Source organism: Oncorhynchus tshawytscha, linkage group LG08, assembly GCF_018296145.1.
Source record: "Oncorhynchus tshawytscha isolate Ot180627B linkage group LG08, Otsh_v2.0, whole genome shotgun sequence".
Lineage (NCBI taxonomy): Eukaryota > Metazoa > Chordata > Actinopteri > Salmoniformes > Salmonidae > Oncorhynchus > Oncorhynchus tshawytscha.
Window position 1 is genome coordinate 21,010,325 of NC_056436.1, and position 14,300 is coordinate 21,024,624.

General features: G+C 41.0%; 2 protein-coding genes across 2 annotated transcripts; one reads left to right on the forward strand and one right to left on the reverse strand.

Annotated features, from left to right (window-relative positions):
• The first annotated feature begins 3,057 nt into the window (after positions 1-3,057).
• On the forward strand, positions 3,058-5,545 carry fam177a1 (family with sequence similarity 177 member A1). Its single transcript, XM_024430318.2, has 5 exons — positions 3,058-3,192; positions 3,631-3,813; positions 3,934-4,000; positions 4,107-4,204; positions 4,353-5,545. Exons 1-5 carry the CDS (start codon positions 3,124-3,126, stop codon positions 4,545-4,547), a joined length of 612 nt encoding a protein of 203 aa, XP_024286086.1. The 5' UTR covers positions 3,058-3,123; the 3' UTR covers positions 4,548-5,545.
• ppp2r3c (protein phosphatase 2, regulatory subunit B'', gamma) lies at positions 5,403-13,886 on the reverse strand. The gene is made up of 12 exons (XM_024430317.2): positions 13,692-13,886; positions 13,350-13,471; positions 12,928-13,032; positions 12,675-12,787; positions 11,933-12,030; positions 11,283-11,353; positions 8,840-8,972; positions 8,553-8,684; positions 8,263-8,399; positions 7,799-7,936; positions 7,148-7,207; positions 5,403-5,869 (listed from the first exon to the last, which is right to left on the reverse strand). The coding sequence occupies exons 1-12, from the start codon at positions 13,756-13,758 to the stop codon at positions 5,678-5,680; spliced, it is 1,368 nt and encodes a 455-aa protein (XP_024286085.1). The 5' UTR covers positions 13,759-13,886; the 3' UTR covers positions 5,403-5,677.
• Between the last annotated feature and the right edge of the window lie 414 nt (positions 13,887-14,300).

The window sequence follows — 14,300 nt, forward strand, 5'->3', positions numbered from 1 at the left end:
AGCAGTCCTTGAAATAGTATTGATATGTTCATCAAAAGAGATATCAGGATCAAGACTAACGCCAAGGTCCTTCACAGTTTTATTTGAGATGATTGTACAACCATCAAGATTAATTGTCAGATCCAACAGAAGATCTCTTTGTTTCTTGGGACCTAGAACTAGCATCTCTGTTTTGTCTGAGTTTAAAAGTAAAAAATATGCCCCCATCCACTTCCAGGGAGGGCAATTTTGGGGCTTTGCCATATTTTATCGAAATGTAGGGCTGTGTATTGTCTGCATAGCAGTGAAAGTTAACATTATGTTTCCGAATGACATCACCAAGAGGTAAAAATATATTGTGAAAACAATAGTGGTCCTAAAACGGAACCTCGAGGAACACCGAAACGTACAATTGATTTGTCAGAGGACAAACCATCCACAGAGACAAACTGATATCTTTCCGACAGATAAGATCTAAACCAGGCCAAAACTTGTCTGTGTAGACCAGTTAGGGTTTCCAATCTCTCCAAAATAATGTGGTGATTGATGGTGTCAAAAGCAGCACTAAGGTCTAGGAGCACGAGGACAGATGGAGAGCCTTGGTCTGACACCATTAAAAGGTAATTTACCACCTTCATGAGTGCAGTCTCAGTTCTTTGATTGGGGTCTAAAACCAGACTGAAGCGTTTCGTATACATTGTTTGTCTTCAGGAAGGCAGTGACTTGCTGCGCAACAGATTTTCCCATTTTTTTGAGAGAAATGGGAGATTTGATATAGGCCGATAGTTTAAATTTATTTTCTGGGTCAAGGTTTGGCTTTTTCAAGAGAGGCTTTATTACTGCCACGTTTAGTGAGTTTGGAACACATCCGGTGGATAGGGAGCCATTAATTATGTTCAACATAGGAGAGCCAAGCACAAGTAGCTCTTTTAGTAGTTTAGTTGGAATAGGGTCCAGTATGCAGCTTGAAGGTTTAGAAGCCATAATAATTTTCACGAATGTGTCAGGAGATATAGGATTTTAAAAACTTGAGTGTTTCCATTGATCCCAGGTCCTGGCAGTGTTGTGCAGACTCAGGACAACTGAGCTTTGGAGAAATATGCAGATTCAAAGAGGAGTCCGTAATTTGCTTTCTAATGATTATGATATTTTCGTTGAAGAAGTTCATGAATTCATCACTGCTGGAGTGAAAGCCATCCTCTCTTTCTGCTTTTTAGTTAGCTTTGCGACAGTATACATTTTTTATTTATTTTGGATTGTTCTTATTCTGCTCAATTCGTTTGGAAAAATAGGATGATTGAGCAGCAGTGAGGGCCCTTCGATATTGCACGGTACTCTTTCCAAGCTAGTCGGAAGTCTTCCAGTTTGGCGGAGTTCCATTTCCATTCCAATATTCTGAAAGCTTGCTTCAGGCCTCTGGTATTTTCTGTATACCAGGGAGCAAGTTTCTTGTGACAAATGTTTTTTGTTTTTAGGGGTGTGACTGCATCTCGGGTATTACGCAAGGTTAAATTTAGTTCCTCAGTTAGGTGGTTTACCAATTTTTGTACTCCTTGGGTAGGTGGAGGGAGTCTGGAAGGGCATCTAGGAATCTTTGGGTTATCTGAGAATTCATAGCACGGCTTTTGATGATCCTTGGTTGGGGTCTATGTAGATTACCTGTTGCGATTGTAAACATAATAAGATGGTGGTCCGATGGTCCAGGATTATGAGGAAAAACATTAAGATCCACAATATTTATGCCACAGGACAAAATTAGGTCCAGGGTATGACTGTGGCAGTGAGTAGGTCCGGAGACAAAACCCACTGAGTCGGTGATTGCGCCGAAAGCCTTTTGGATCTGTGGACTTTTCCATGAATATTAAAGTCACCAAAAATGTGAATATTATCTGCCATGACTACAAGGTCCGATAAGAATTCAGGGAACTCAGTGAGGAACTCTATATATGGTCCTGGAGGTCTGTAAACAGTAGCCATAAAAAGTGAATGAGTAGGCTGCATAGATTTCATGACTAGAAGCTCAAAAGACAAAAACACAGCCATTTTGTTTTAGGTATATTGAAATTTGCTATCATAAATGTTAGCAACACCTCCGCCTTTGTGGGATGCGTGGGGATATGGTCACTAGCGTAACCAGGAGGAGAGGTCTCATTTAACACAGTAAATTCATCAGGTTTAAGCCATGTTTCAGTCAAGCCAATCACATCAAGATTATGATCAGTGATTAGTTCATTGACTTTAACTGCCTTGGAAGTGAGGGATCTAACATTAAGTAGCCCTATTTTGAGATATCATAATCTTTTTCAATAATGACAGGCATGGAGGAGGTCTTTATTCCAGTGAGATTGCTAAAGTGAACCTAGATCGAGGCACAGACACGGTCTCAATGGGGATAGCTGAGCTGACTACACTATGCTAGTGGCAGACTCCACTAAACTGGCAGGCTGCTGACAGCCTGCTGCCTGGTCTGCACCTTATCTCATTGTGGAGCTAGAGGAGTTTGAGCCCTGTCATTCCTCAGCAAGCCAAGCTTGGTCCTGTTTGTGGACAACCGATTAGACAACATGTTGTGGATGAGTCCCAGAAAGAGGGCATGTTATCTACATATTGTATCTTTTGGGTTGCACAGAAAACAGTTTTCAACCAGCGATTGAGTTGTGAGACTGTTGTAGAGCTCATCACTCCCCCTAACTGGGAGGGGGCCAGAAACAATTAATCAATGCCGACACATCTTTCTAGCTAATTTACACGCTGAAGCTATGTTGTGCTTGATGACCTCTGGCTGTTTCATCCGAACATCGTTGGTGCCGACGTGGATAACAATATCCCTATACTCGCCAGTTTTAGCCTTAGCCAGCCCCCTCTTCAGATTCGTTTTAACGTCGGTAGCCCTGCCCCCTGGTAACTTACTTATGCGTTACATTTATTGTCCTGTGTAAGTAAAAGCAGGAAATGCATCACCTATGCCTTTACTGCCATTCATTCCAATTCGACAGGTTTTGGATTTCTCCCTGACCAAGGTGGCTGCCATTGTTTCCATTCTGGATCTTTGAGGGTTTATGAAAAATCCGTCTTGTAATTTAATAGGATCTCTATGGCCAAACCCCTATCTACGTCACTTCCGAAATTTGAGAGAGAAGTGAGATGGCAGAGCTGTCGCTATATCTCACTAATGTCAACATCTCTTTGGGGAAAGCTATGGACGCTGAAAAGGTGCGATTGTGTCATAATTACAATTTTAGACCTGTTCTCATGAGTTTAGCCAATAACAAAACATTGTGTGTTGTGTTTGTTTTAGCTAGCGATCTAACGTTAATACTTCCTTGTAGCATCAGCAGCTAGCTATATATCTAGCTATCTCGAACATGAATAAATATGTGCATTCTGTAGGTTATTTGTTCACAATTATAACACAGACAAAGCTGGCTATGAATCAATCACTCACAGAAACTGCTTGAAAAACCTGTTGGAATGTTTTCATTCAAATGGTGATTTACTAACCTCAAAATAACGTGAGACAAATGTAAACAGCCCTATAATGTAGCTGCTAAGTTTTCTAGCGCTAACATGATAGTAAAATCCTGTTTCTACCAGCTGTAACCAGACATGTTTTGAGAATATACTGTTTTTGTTGGTGATGATGATTGACAGAGCTCCAATATGGTGAAGGAGTTTGAGAGTGTGGAGCTGGGAGACATAGGGATGAAGAAGCAGAAGGTGCCCCGAAGAACAATTTACTTTGCCAGTGGAGAGACCATGGAGGAATACAGCACAGATGAAGAAGAAGAGGAGGAAGTGCAAGCTTCTATAGCTGTTAAGACCTCAGCTGACCCTGTTAGTTTCTATGTCCTTATAAATTCAAATTGGACTTTACTCCATGACATGAGCTTGAATAGAATGAAATATTCCTGCGTTTTGTTAACTTTTTCTTATTGTGTCATAATTTTGTTATAGTCCAGGTTGACTTGGGGTCCATATTTTTTGTTTCACATGTGGAGAGTGGCAACCTCCACTATTTCAGGTAAATGTAGTATTAAAGATACACACATATGAGTGTCAAAATATATCCTATATAAATGTAATGTTTTGTGTCTTGGTAATACTGTGCCTCTGCCATGTGCTTTCAGTTTGTGACTATCTTGGGGAGAGAATGGCCTCATTGTTTGGCATTACGTCACCTAAGTACCAGTATGCTATCGACGAGTACTACAGAATGAAAAAGGAGGTACGTTGTCTTGTCAATGGGGAAGCATCTACTGGCAGACCTTGGAATGCTTAATTACTACTTATGTGTTACCACTATTTTCACTACTTGTTACTACTCCAAGGTGTAGTTTAGTATCCCTGCTCCTCATTCATGTTGTGACTGACAGGAGGAGGAGGAGGAGGAGGAGAACCGGCTGTCTGAGGAGGCAGAGCGTCGTTTTGAGGAGGAGCGTGAACAGGAGATGCAGCAGCCAGCCATGGAGCAGCCGGAGGGTAAAGCCTCCTTCGTCAACGTCACCTTTGAGCTGGATCAAGATGCCACATCTGATGCCAACAGATTCCCTGCCCCCATCCCCACCTAACAGTTCAATTAAATGGACATCTTCACATTTCACGATGTAGCCTCAGCATTTTTGCTATAGTGTAGTTCTTATTTTTGTATCATATTGATCATGTTCTATTAATAAGTCAGACATGAGACAGAATACATCTTTTTTAGTTGCTGCGTTGTCAATATGCATTAACTTTTGTGTGCAATGAACATTGCTGTGCGTCAGTGAATGAGCACACACATTATAGATATGATGCTGATTTTAACTATTTGCGGGTTTAAGAGATCTGATACATTTTTTCAGGTACTTAATAACATTGTTATACAATAAGTTAGCAGCGAGATAAGTGACCTTTCTAAAACCATTCCAGAGGTGCATAATGTTATTGGAATAGTTTATTTATTTCAGTTGGAAATTGTTTTTTATATTAATTGTCAACTGTGACAATTTTCCCCTTAAAATACCCACAAAAATCTTATTGTTTTACTATGACTAGTTCTCCAGTACTTTTCAGAAAGGTCATCAAAATGATGTTGAGAACTGTCCTCCAGTTGTTTGTTGGCATCTGTGCTCACACTTCAATCATTACTATTGTCCAGAACCATACATTTAGAAATAGCTTTGCTGAAGTTGATCTGCCATGATCCCTTCTGAGTGTGTGTATAAGGCTTGAGAAGGAAGCCCAAGGTAAAGCGAAACATGTTTAAAAAATATCTGCTGCTTTTCTTTTGAACAGCAGTATTGTCAAGATAACTACTTTTCAGTCCCCAAATAATATGAAATGCCACTTTAGTAGGGCTGGTTGTATAAGGAAAATATTTTCCCATCCTACGGTATTCACACTACACACCTTTACCCAAGGAAAGAAAAACTGAAAGGCCAACATAATTATGTAAAATCATTTTATGTGTTAATGGAAAAACAGTTTAATTTGAAGGCTTTTTATAGTCATTTTTAGAGTAAAATACATAGTATTTTCATTTTCTATAGTATGTACACTACATTAATAAACATTTAAACAGGTCATACAACTGTTGTATTTCGAAGTCTTGACAAGTTATTTTTGAAACAACTGAGTTCCAGTGAGTGTGTCTAGAATCTTTACCATAACATTTATCTTCTTCTTGCTGAGTCTAGTAGTCCCCAGTTTGACTGAAGATTCATGTATCGTCAAGGTCAGCTGTGTTGCTGTCGTTGTCATTAGCAACCAGAACTTCCCTGTTTTCATAAGTCCAGAATCCGTTGAGATCAATGAGGATGCTGGTTACTGTGTCTCCTTGGCTGCTGTTCACTAGATCCTGCAGCGTGATCTTGTAGGGATCCTTTGGCTTCACCATGTCAAAGATCTCATCCTGAAGGCACAACATTGCAACTTTTTTAAAAACGACTTATTAAAATCATTTGACTTAATTATTGAAATCATTATTAAAGATGGAATCCACAGTGGGGAAAACAGCGCCACTGTCTGCCCCACAGCAGTTTTTGTTTTGTTGAAGCAGAGCTGGGGAGCATCACACATCATGGTAAAAGAAATGTCAGAAGATATGCTGCTGTTCTATCACGCATGCAATGACGTCCGAGGGAAAAAACTGTTCTTTGCAGTAACTTCTTGTAATATTGCAAACGGACGTATCACCATTAAAGATTCCAGTTTTAAAAACAAAATCCCTACTAGTACAAATGAGAATGCAGTTTGAGACTGTAAAAAGCATCAGGGAACTTCGATTTTATGGCATGACAAATTTGCATCAATGTAAAATTTGTATAAACAAACAGAATAGAGCTTGGGGAAACACTGAATACCTACTGAGCACAATACCTTCTACAAATGCTTGATGCCCACACTAACATGCTGACCAGAACAATCACGTCGTGTGCGTTCCAAAATAAATGGACACGCATGTTATTCAATAATTTCACCCACACTGCTCGTGCACGCCACCGAGCATCTGCGTTGCCAAGCGCTAAAATAGAAGTCAGTTCTATTTGTGACACTAAAAGCAGTGCAATTCCTGCCTCTCCCATCTCCTCATTGGTTTATAGAAGCATATACCCATGTGCCATCTCCTTGGTTATACCCACGTGGGTAATTGAAAGATGAACTGAGGTTGGTGGGTCAGTTGTGGTAATACACCTTATTATGAAAGCTAGATGCCAATCGCCATATAAAGTCCAAAGAAGAAATACCCTGGAAGGAGGAGAGATGACTAGAAATGATTCAGTTGACCGTTTTATGTGTGGATTAATTGTTGGAGTAGATGACCTTGTGTATTTCAGGTAAAATAACAACTCAACGTTTATATCCCAGGACAAATGAGCTAACAACAGCAAGCTTGCTAAATTGGACAAATTTGCTAGCAACTGCAAGCTAGCTAGCTAAATTGCCATACATTTTTCATACTTTTTGACCTCTCTTCAAATTAATATAATTGCTTCAGAGTTTGTTGTGATATTTCAACCTGCGAGTTGTGATCACATTTGGTGTGGGTGGACAAAATCAATTTGCATGGTGTAACCACACAATATTTCTGAAGGAAATGGATACTTTAAGCTGATTTACAGTAACCAGTAGTATACTTCAGAGTTACTTCCTCCATGGTGAATACGGTAACGGGACAAAGTCCATTTACCTTGACATCCTGGAAGGACACCGACTCCTGGCCATGGATTTTCATCTGCTCCTGAATGGCCTGGTGGAAAATACATGAAGCAAAAATACATGATTACAACAGTTTTCAGATGTAGATCAATTATTATTATTCTCATTGATTGTTTTGATAAAGTGACTTAATAAATAATAATTGTTCACAAAAAAAGTTGATAATTGATATATATTTTTTGTTTTCTCCCCAATTTCGTGGTATCCAATTGGTAGTTACAGTCTTGTGTCAGCGCTTCAACTCCTCTATAGACTTGGGAGATGCGAAGGTCGAGAGCCATGCGTCCTCCGAAACACGACCCTGCCAAGCCCGGCCCACCACAAGGAGTCGCTAGAGCACGATGAGACAAGGACATCCCGGCCCGACAAACCCTCCCATAACCCGGATGACGCTGGGCCAATTGTGCGCAGCCTCATGGGTCTCCCGGGCACTGCCGACTGTGATACAGCCTGGGATCGAACCCGAGTCTGTAGTGATACCTCAGCACTGCCATGCAGTGCCTTAGACTGCTGCGCCACTCGGGAGGCCCATGACAACACTTTTTATTCAGTGGGCAGGATTTCAGATGGAGAGGTCCCACTGTCTACTCTGCTGTCTCTATTTATCCCTCTGATGTCTCACCCTGAAGAAGTAGTTGAGTGCGAAGACGTTGAGGTAGCCCTTATTCTCCATGTCCAGCAGCTTGAAGATGTACTGCAGCGCTGCAGGCTCCTTCCTGTTCTCCAGAGCCAGGACAAAGTCCAGGTACGTCTTATAGTCCTGTGAGACACAGAGTCAAGACCAGATTAAGCATCAAATCAGGTCATAACACATTTCGCACTTACTGTGTCCTTTGATAAAATCTTAGAATGACTATGTGATAATGGTCTTATGCCATGTGGAATCTGAGCAATTCTGAGTAAGTGTGTTTTAGATGGTTTCGTACAATTCAAAGTCATTGTATTTGGTTAAACTATTTTAAATTTAGACAAATAAAGAGCTATAAACCTGCAAGGAGAGTCTTTGCAACACACCGACATCAATCATCTATTCTAAGTGCGCACATGTATAGTAAAATAGGTCAGAACAGCAGGCAAGGTTCTTACCATCTCTCCGTCGTAGGTGAGGCACTCCTGGTACACGCGGTCCAGAAATATGCTGGTCAGAGTGCCAGTGCCGTAGCGAGACAGCTCCTCCTTACTGAGCATGCCGTTGTGGTCCTTGTCAAGATTCAGGTACTGACCTACAAAAGGGAACACATGATCGACCATCTTACCAAGAGGGCAAGGACAAAGATCATCTAGAATCTCTTTTTAATTTGAACATTCAGGTGTTACTGGCTTCAGATTAGCCTAATGTCTGAGGCATTTTTTTAAATCAAATAGCTGCTACATACCATAAACTCTAAGAGCAGAGGGTGCAGAGAACCAGTTGGATTCCTGACTCTCCTTGGAAAGCTCCTCATCTCTCAGCTCGAGTAGATCATCCAAAAAGCTGCAGGCCAAGATGTCTTGAATCTTAATTTTCCCTGAGAATAAACATGAATAAATGGAACAAGATGTTATTTTGTCAGAGCAGGCAGTGACAAACAAGTTATAGGCATGACAAAGGAGTTATAGGAATCTTACAGAAATGTGCACATTTGACAAATATATTTTTGGTTAGTTATCATAAGTAACAAACCAGTCCGTAGGGGATCCAGGAAGAAGAAAAACTTGCGGACAGCGGTGCAGACATAGAAGGAATAGAAGGACTTCTCCAGGCCATCCAGCTGAGGGAGTGTGGGAATCAGCTCTAAAATGTAGTTTTCCAAGTCCTATTACATTACAAAACACACACATATCATCTCAACAATAAGTCAAATCTGAATTCTAAACAGTCTGATGTTCAACCTATAGTGAATCTGGGGCAACTTGGACCATTTACACCCCAAAAGTCATAATATTTGTCGCTTTGCTGGAAAGAACAAATTAAATTAAATTTTATTAGTCACATGTGGTCGGAGGCAGAGCAGTTGCCATACCAGGCAGTGATACAAGCAGTCAGGATGCTCTCGATGGTGCAGCTGTTGAACCTTTTGAGGATCTGAGGACCCATGCCAAATCTTTTCAGTCTCCTGAGGGGGAATAGGTTTTGTCGTGACCTCTTCACGATTGTCTTGGTGTGCTTAGACCATGTTAGTTTGTTGGTGATGTGGACACCAAGGAACTTGAAGCTCTCAAACTGCTCCACTGCAACCCCATCGGTGAGAATGGGGGCATGCTTGGTCCTCTTTTTCCTGTAGTCCACAATTATTTCCTTTGTCTTGATCACATTGAGGGAGAGGTTGTTGTCCTGGCACCACACGGCAAGGTCTCTGACCTCCTCCCTATAGCCTGTCTCGTCGTTGGCGGTAATCATTGGCAAACTTAATGATGGTGTTGAAGTCGTGCCTGGCCACACAGTCATGAGTACAGGAGGTGACTGAGCATGCACCCCTGAGGAGCCCCTGTGTTGAGGATCAGCGTGGTGGATGTGTTGTTACTTACCCTTACCACCTGGGGGCGGCCCATCAGGAAGTCCAGGATCCAGTTGCAGAGAGAGGTGTTTAGTCCCAGGGTCCTTAGCTTATTGATGAGCTTTGAGGGCACTATGGTGTTGAACGCTGAGCTGTAGTCAATGAATAGCATTCTCACATAGGTGTTCCTTTTGTCCAGGTGGGAAAGGGCAGGGTGGAGTGCAATAGAGTTATTAGAGTTAGAGTTATTATAGTTATAGAGTTATTATTTATTGACGCTTTGCCAGTTTGATGGTTCGTCGGAGGGCATAGCGGGATTTCTTATAAGCTTCCGGGTTAGAGAGCTCCTTGAAAGGGGCAGCTCTACCCTTTAATTCAGTGAGGATGTTGCCTGTAATCCATGGCTTCTAGATTGGGTATGTATGTAAGGTCACTGTTGGGACGACATCATCAATGCACTTATTGATGAAGCCAATGACTGATGTGGTGTACTACTCAATGCCATCAGAGGAATCCCAGAACATATTCCAGTCTGTTCCAGGGCTTCCTCTGACCACTTTTTTTATTGATCTAGTCACTAGTGCTTCCTGCTTAAATTTTTAGAAGATAGAATTATGGTCAGATTTGCCAAATGGAGGGCGAGGGACAGCTTGGTATGCATCTCTGTGTGTGGAGTAAATGTGGTCCAGATTTAACATGCTGATAGAAATTTGGTAAAACGGATTTAAGTTTCCCTGCATTAATGTCCCTGGCTACTGGGAGCGCCGCCTCTGGGTGAGCATTTTCTTGTTTGCTTATGGTGGAATAAAGCTCAGCTTCTGACTGTGGTGGTATGTAAACAGCTACAAAAAATACAGATGAAAACTCTCTAGGTAGATAGTGTGGTCTACAGCTTATCATGAGATAAGGCGAGCAAGCGTATAACCAGACAACTGTATGTTGATAGTGTCGTCATTCAGCCACGACTCCATGAAGCATAAGATTTTACAGTTTTGAATGTCCTGTTGGTAGTTTAAATCTGCGCGTAGGTCATCAATTTTATTCACCAAAGATTGCACGTTTGCTAGCAGAATGGAAGGAAGTGGGGGTTTATTCAATCGCCTACAAATTCTCAGAAGGCAGCCCAGCCTCTGGCCTCTTTTTCGCCGCCTCCTCTTCATGCAAATCACGGGGATCTGGGCCTGTTCCAGAGAAAGTATTATATCGTTCGTGTCGATCTCATCTGACTCGTTAAAAGGAAAAAAGGATTCTGTCAGTCCGTGGTGAGTAATTGCAGTCCTGATAAGAGATGGTAGCGGCAACATTATGTACAAATTAAGTTTTAAAAAATCAGTTACAAACACAAATAAATTAACAAAAAAACACCATTGGTTGGTTAACCAAAGGCAAAAGGGTCACTGAGAAGAACATGTCACAGAGAAGAACACCATCCTGTAACCAGAGATGCTTCACAGGAGGGTGATTCCTGCATCATGGTCATAGTAAATATCATCTTTCACATCTCTGAAAAGCACAAATGGGCCTCAATAGGAATCATGAGAAAGTAGGGAGGGAAGGAATATCCCTATTTCACTAAGGAGCCACCAACACAAGATTTTGGTGTAAAAGTAAAGTAGTGAGAGTGCTTACAGACTCACGGAGGTAGCCCTGTCCAGCCACGTCATAGAGACTCAGTCCTATCCTCGTCTGGTGAAGCCACACTGGAAGAAGAGACATCAATATCAAAATCAGGACAAGGCACTTATCGAACACTGTTACAAAATACCAACTTCACTTTCCCACCAAACTCAACACATTTTCACTTAGGGCCCTCAAAAAGTATGGATGTGGGTTCGCAGACCCACAAGCCACTGCGGCCCTCATGATGAGTTCCGATTTTTTGTGGCTCCCACCCCATCAAAGTTGCCCATCCCTGATGTATAACATGCCATTACACCAGACTTAGTTAGATAGCACATTTTATGTGATAATTTTCTTCTGTAGTCCCTAGGCAGAAAACAGCAATATAACACTAATATACAATAATAGATAATATAATGATAATATTTTGTTTAAAGGTATCTGACATCTTAAGTGTAGGAATGTATTAATTTTCACATGACTGGTTTGTCTTTCGCCACTTTTTCATGTTTGCTTTGATGCTAGTAAAGGTACTGCACTCTCTTGGTTGGCAGGGTGTTCCATTATCCAGATGCTCTGACTGAAAAAGTTGTCTGGCCAAATTTGTTGGACCTAAGTTATGGATGCAAGACAATAGGAGACATGGATAAGAAACTGACCTTTTCTCATGACATAGTTAAAGAACTGCATAATTGATATCCTGCCATATGGATCATTGTGGAGAAGTTTGGCATACACCCTGGCAGTGAAGAACTGCCTAGGAGCGAAAGGCAGGACAAAAAAAACAGTTAGAAGAATTCTACGTTCCATTCCAAGATACGTCAAAAATGGTTAATGAGCTTAGTTTTCCATATGCTTGTGACACACATAGTCCTGGGGTGTATTCATTAGTTGCTCACCATTGCAAAACGTTTTACACTGCAAAAAAAAACACATTTTACAACGGAAACATTTACTCTAAACCAGGGATCATCAACTAGATTCAGTTGCAGGCAAATGTTTTCTTGAGCAGATGGTAAGTGGGCAGAAACATAATTACAAATCATTTGTAGACTGCAAATTTACAACAAGAAACTAATATAATATTAGACTAAAGCAAAATATTTTCAAACCTTGCTTACATTTGTATACAATCACATATCCTGTAACTCTCTATTATTCGTGGGAATACTTTGGAGCAGATTTACAAAATAAAAATTACTACGGTGCAAAACGTTTTGCTACGACTAATAAATCCACCCCTAGTTTACACATACAGTATGTCTCATTATGGTATTCATGTTGCCTTTTCACACCAGCTAAAAACATGCTTTTGGGCTAATATGAATGTAAAGTGTTAATTCTGCTCAAGTGATTAGCACAAAATGTGTGGCTCCAAAACGTAATATGCCGAGTACTCACTTGCACTTAACTCCTGCTTTTTCTCCAACCTTCAGAAAACTGTCATAGCTTATCATTGCCTCCTCTCCTGTCATGGGTGGCACTTGATGTTTGTCCAGCAGAAACCACAGATTCTATATAACAGAAAGAAGGTGTAGGTTAAATAATTAGGTTTGATTACTTTAATAGTGCCATGGACTTACCAGATTCCAGTGCTTGTAAATCTTTCTATTTCACTAAATAGTTGTTTGATCGAACCAGATGTCAGTCTCACCTGTAACTCCTCATTGTCCAGAAGCTCCCGGCTCTTCCTCTGCAGAAAGACGGCTCTGGACTCCTCTCGCAGCTTCTGCAGGAGAACTTCATCCTCTGCAGGAAGCTATAGGGATCACACAGATATATAAGACTTCAGAAACCATGATCCTTTCAGCCCCTCACAAAAGCACTTCAGTCCTGTTTGGCTCAGTTGGTAGAGCTTGGTGCTTTGCAACTCCAGGGTTGTGGATTCCATTCCCACGGGGGAAATGTATGCACTGATTCTGTAAGTCGCTCTGAAGAAGAGCGTCTGCTAAATGACCCTAACATTTCTTTTAAAGTGACACGTTGTGAATATCACAATTGCTATAAAGATGTCAAAACACCCCCCAAAAATTATCTGATTAGTTAGCTAGAATGTTTGTCAGAATGTTCAATTGCCCTGTAGTAGAAGCGTGGAATGTTCCTGTAGTTCTCTCTGTTGCCTCCACCCCTCCACTCTGTGTAGTATTTAGTGAAGAGTGCTGTCTCCTCTGCTTTCTTCTCCTCCTCAGTCCTCTCATCTGAACAGAAATGGATACACGTTGACACAACAAGGCTTTGTGAATGTTCAATAATTGAGTGGGTAGATTGCTAGTTATCTAGTTTTTCTAAACACGAAAATAAATAAGTAGCTAACTAGCTATTCATAAATAGGACTAGCTAGCTGAAATGAGCCTAACGTTAGCTAGCTAACTTGCAATCTAAATAAACACAACAGATCTAGCTATGGACGTAGAAAACCTTTCTTGGAGGATGCCAATCTTCTTTTCAAAAGTTCCTTCCAGTGTACTACCGTCTCGTTTGACATTTTAACTTCTGTTTATTCCTAATAACATGAAAACAAGCTAATGAATGTTATGATAACTTATTTTTTCAGCTTCTCTGAAATGTCTAAACAATCGTTAGCTCGCTTGGGATTGGTCGGCTAGCGACTTCTTCTTATTCGGTGGGGTTTATCGGCGCTTGGCATCCAATGTTATGGTGCATTACCGCCACCTACTGTACTGGGGGTGTAGACCAGAGACGGAGAAACAAAATTCTACCTGCCCCATTGCTCTTAAAATATATAAAATATTTGAGACTATATCTAATGACGTTCTAATCAATATACTCTTTCAACTAATTTCCTGTATCCCCTTCTCCAGTGTCACTACAGACCCTGGTTCGATTCCAGGCTGTATCACAACCGACCGTGATTGGGAGTCACAATTGTCCCAGCGTCGTCCGGGTTTGGCAGGGGAAGGCCATCATTGTAAATAAGAACGTGTTCTTAACTGACTTGCCTAGATAAATAAGGGTTAAATAAAATAAAATAATTAAAATTCTCCCTCATACTTGATCTGCCCACAC

Excerpts from the sequence above, each read along its gene's own strand:
- ppp2r3c (XM_024430317.2), bottom strand. The coding sequence starts at position 13,758 with ATGTCAAACGAGACGGTAGTACACTGGAAGGAACTTTTGAAAAGAAGA. Across the intron at positions 12,031-12,674 it reads AAAGCAGGAGTTAAGTGCAA|GCAGTTCTTCACTGCCAGGG; the intron begins GTGAGTACTCGG and ends TTTCGCTCCTAG. Across the intron at positions 7,208-7,798 it reads CACTCAACTACTTCTTCAGG|GCCATTCAGGAGCAGATGAA; the intron begins GTGAGACATCAG and ends ATTTTCCACCAG.
- fam177a1 (XM_024430318.2), top strand. The coding sequence starts at position 3,124 with ATGGCAGAGCTGTCGCTATATCTCACTAATGTCAACATCTCTTTGGGG. Across the intron at positions 4,001-4,106 it reads GGCAACCTCCACTATTTCAG|TTTGTGACTATCTTGGGGAG; the intron begins GTAAATGTAGTA and ends ATGTGCTTTCAG. Across the intron at positions 4,205-4,352 it reads ACTACAGAATGAAAAAGGAG|GAGGAGGAGGAGGAGGAGGA; the intron begins GTACGTTGTCTT and ends TGTGACTGACAG.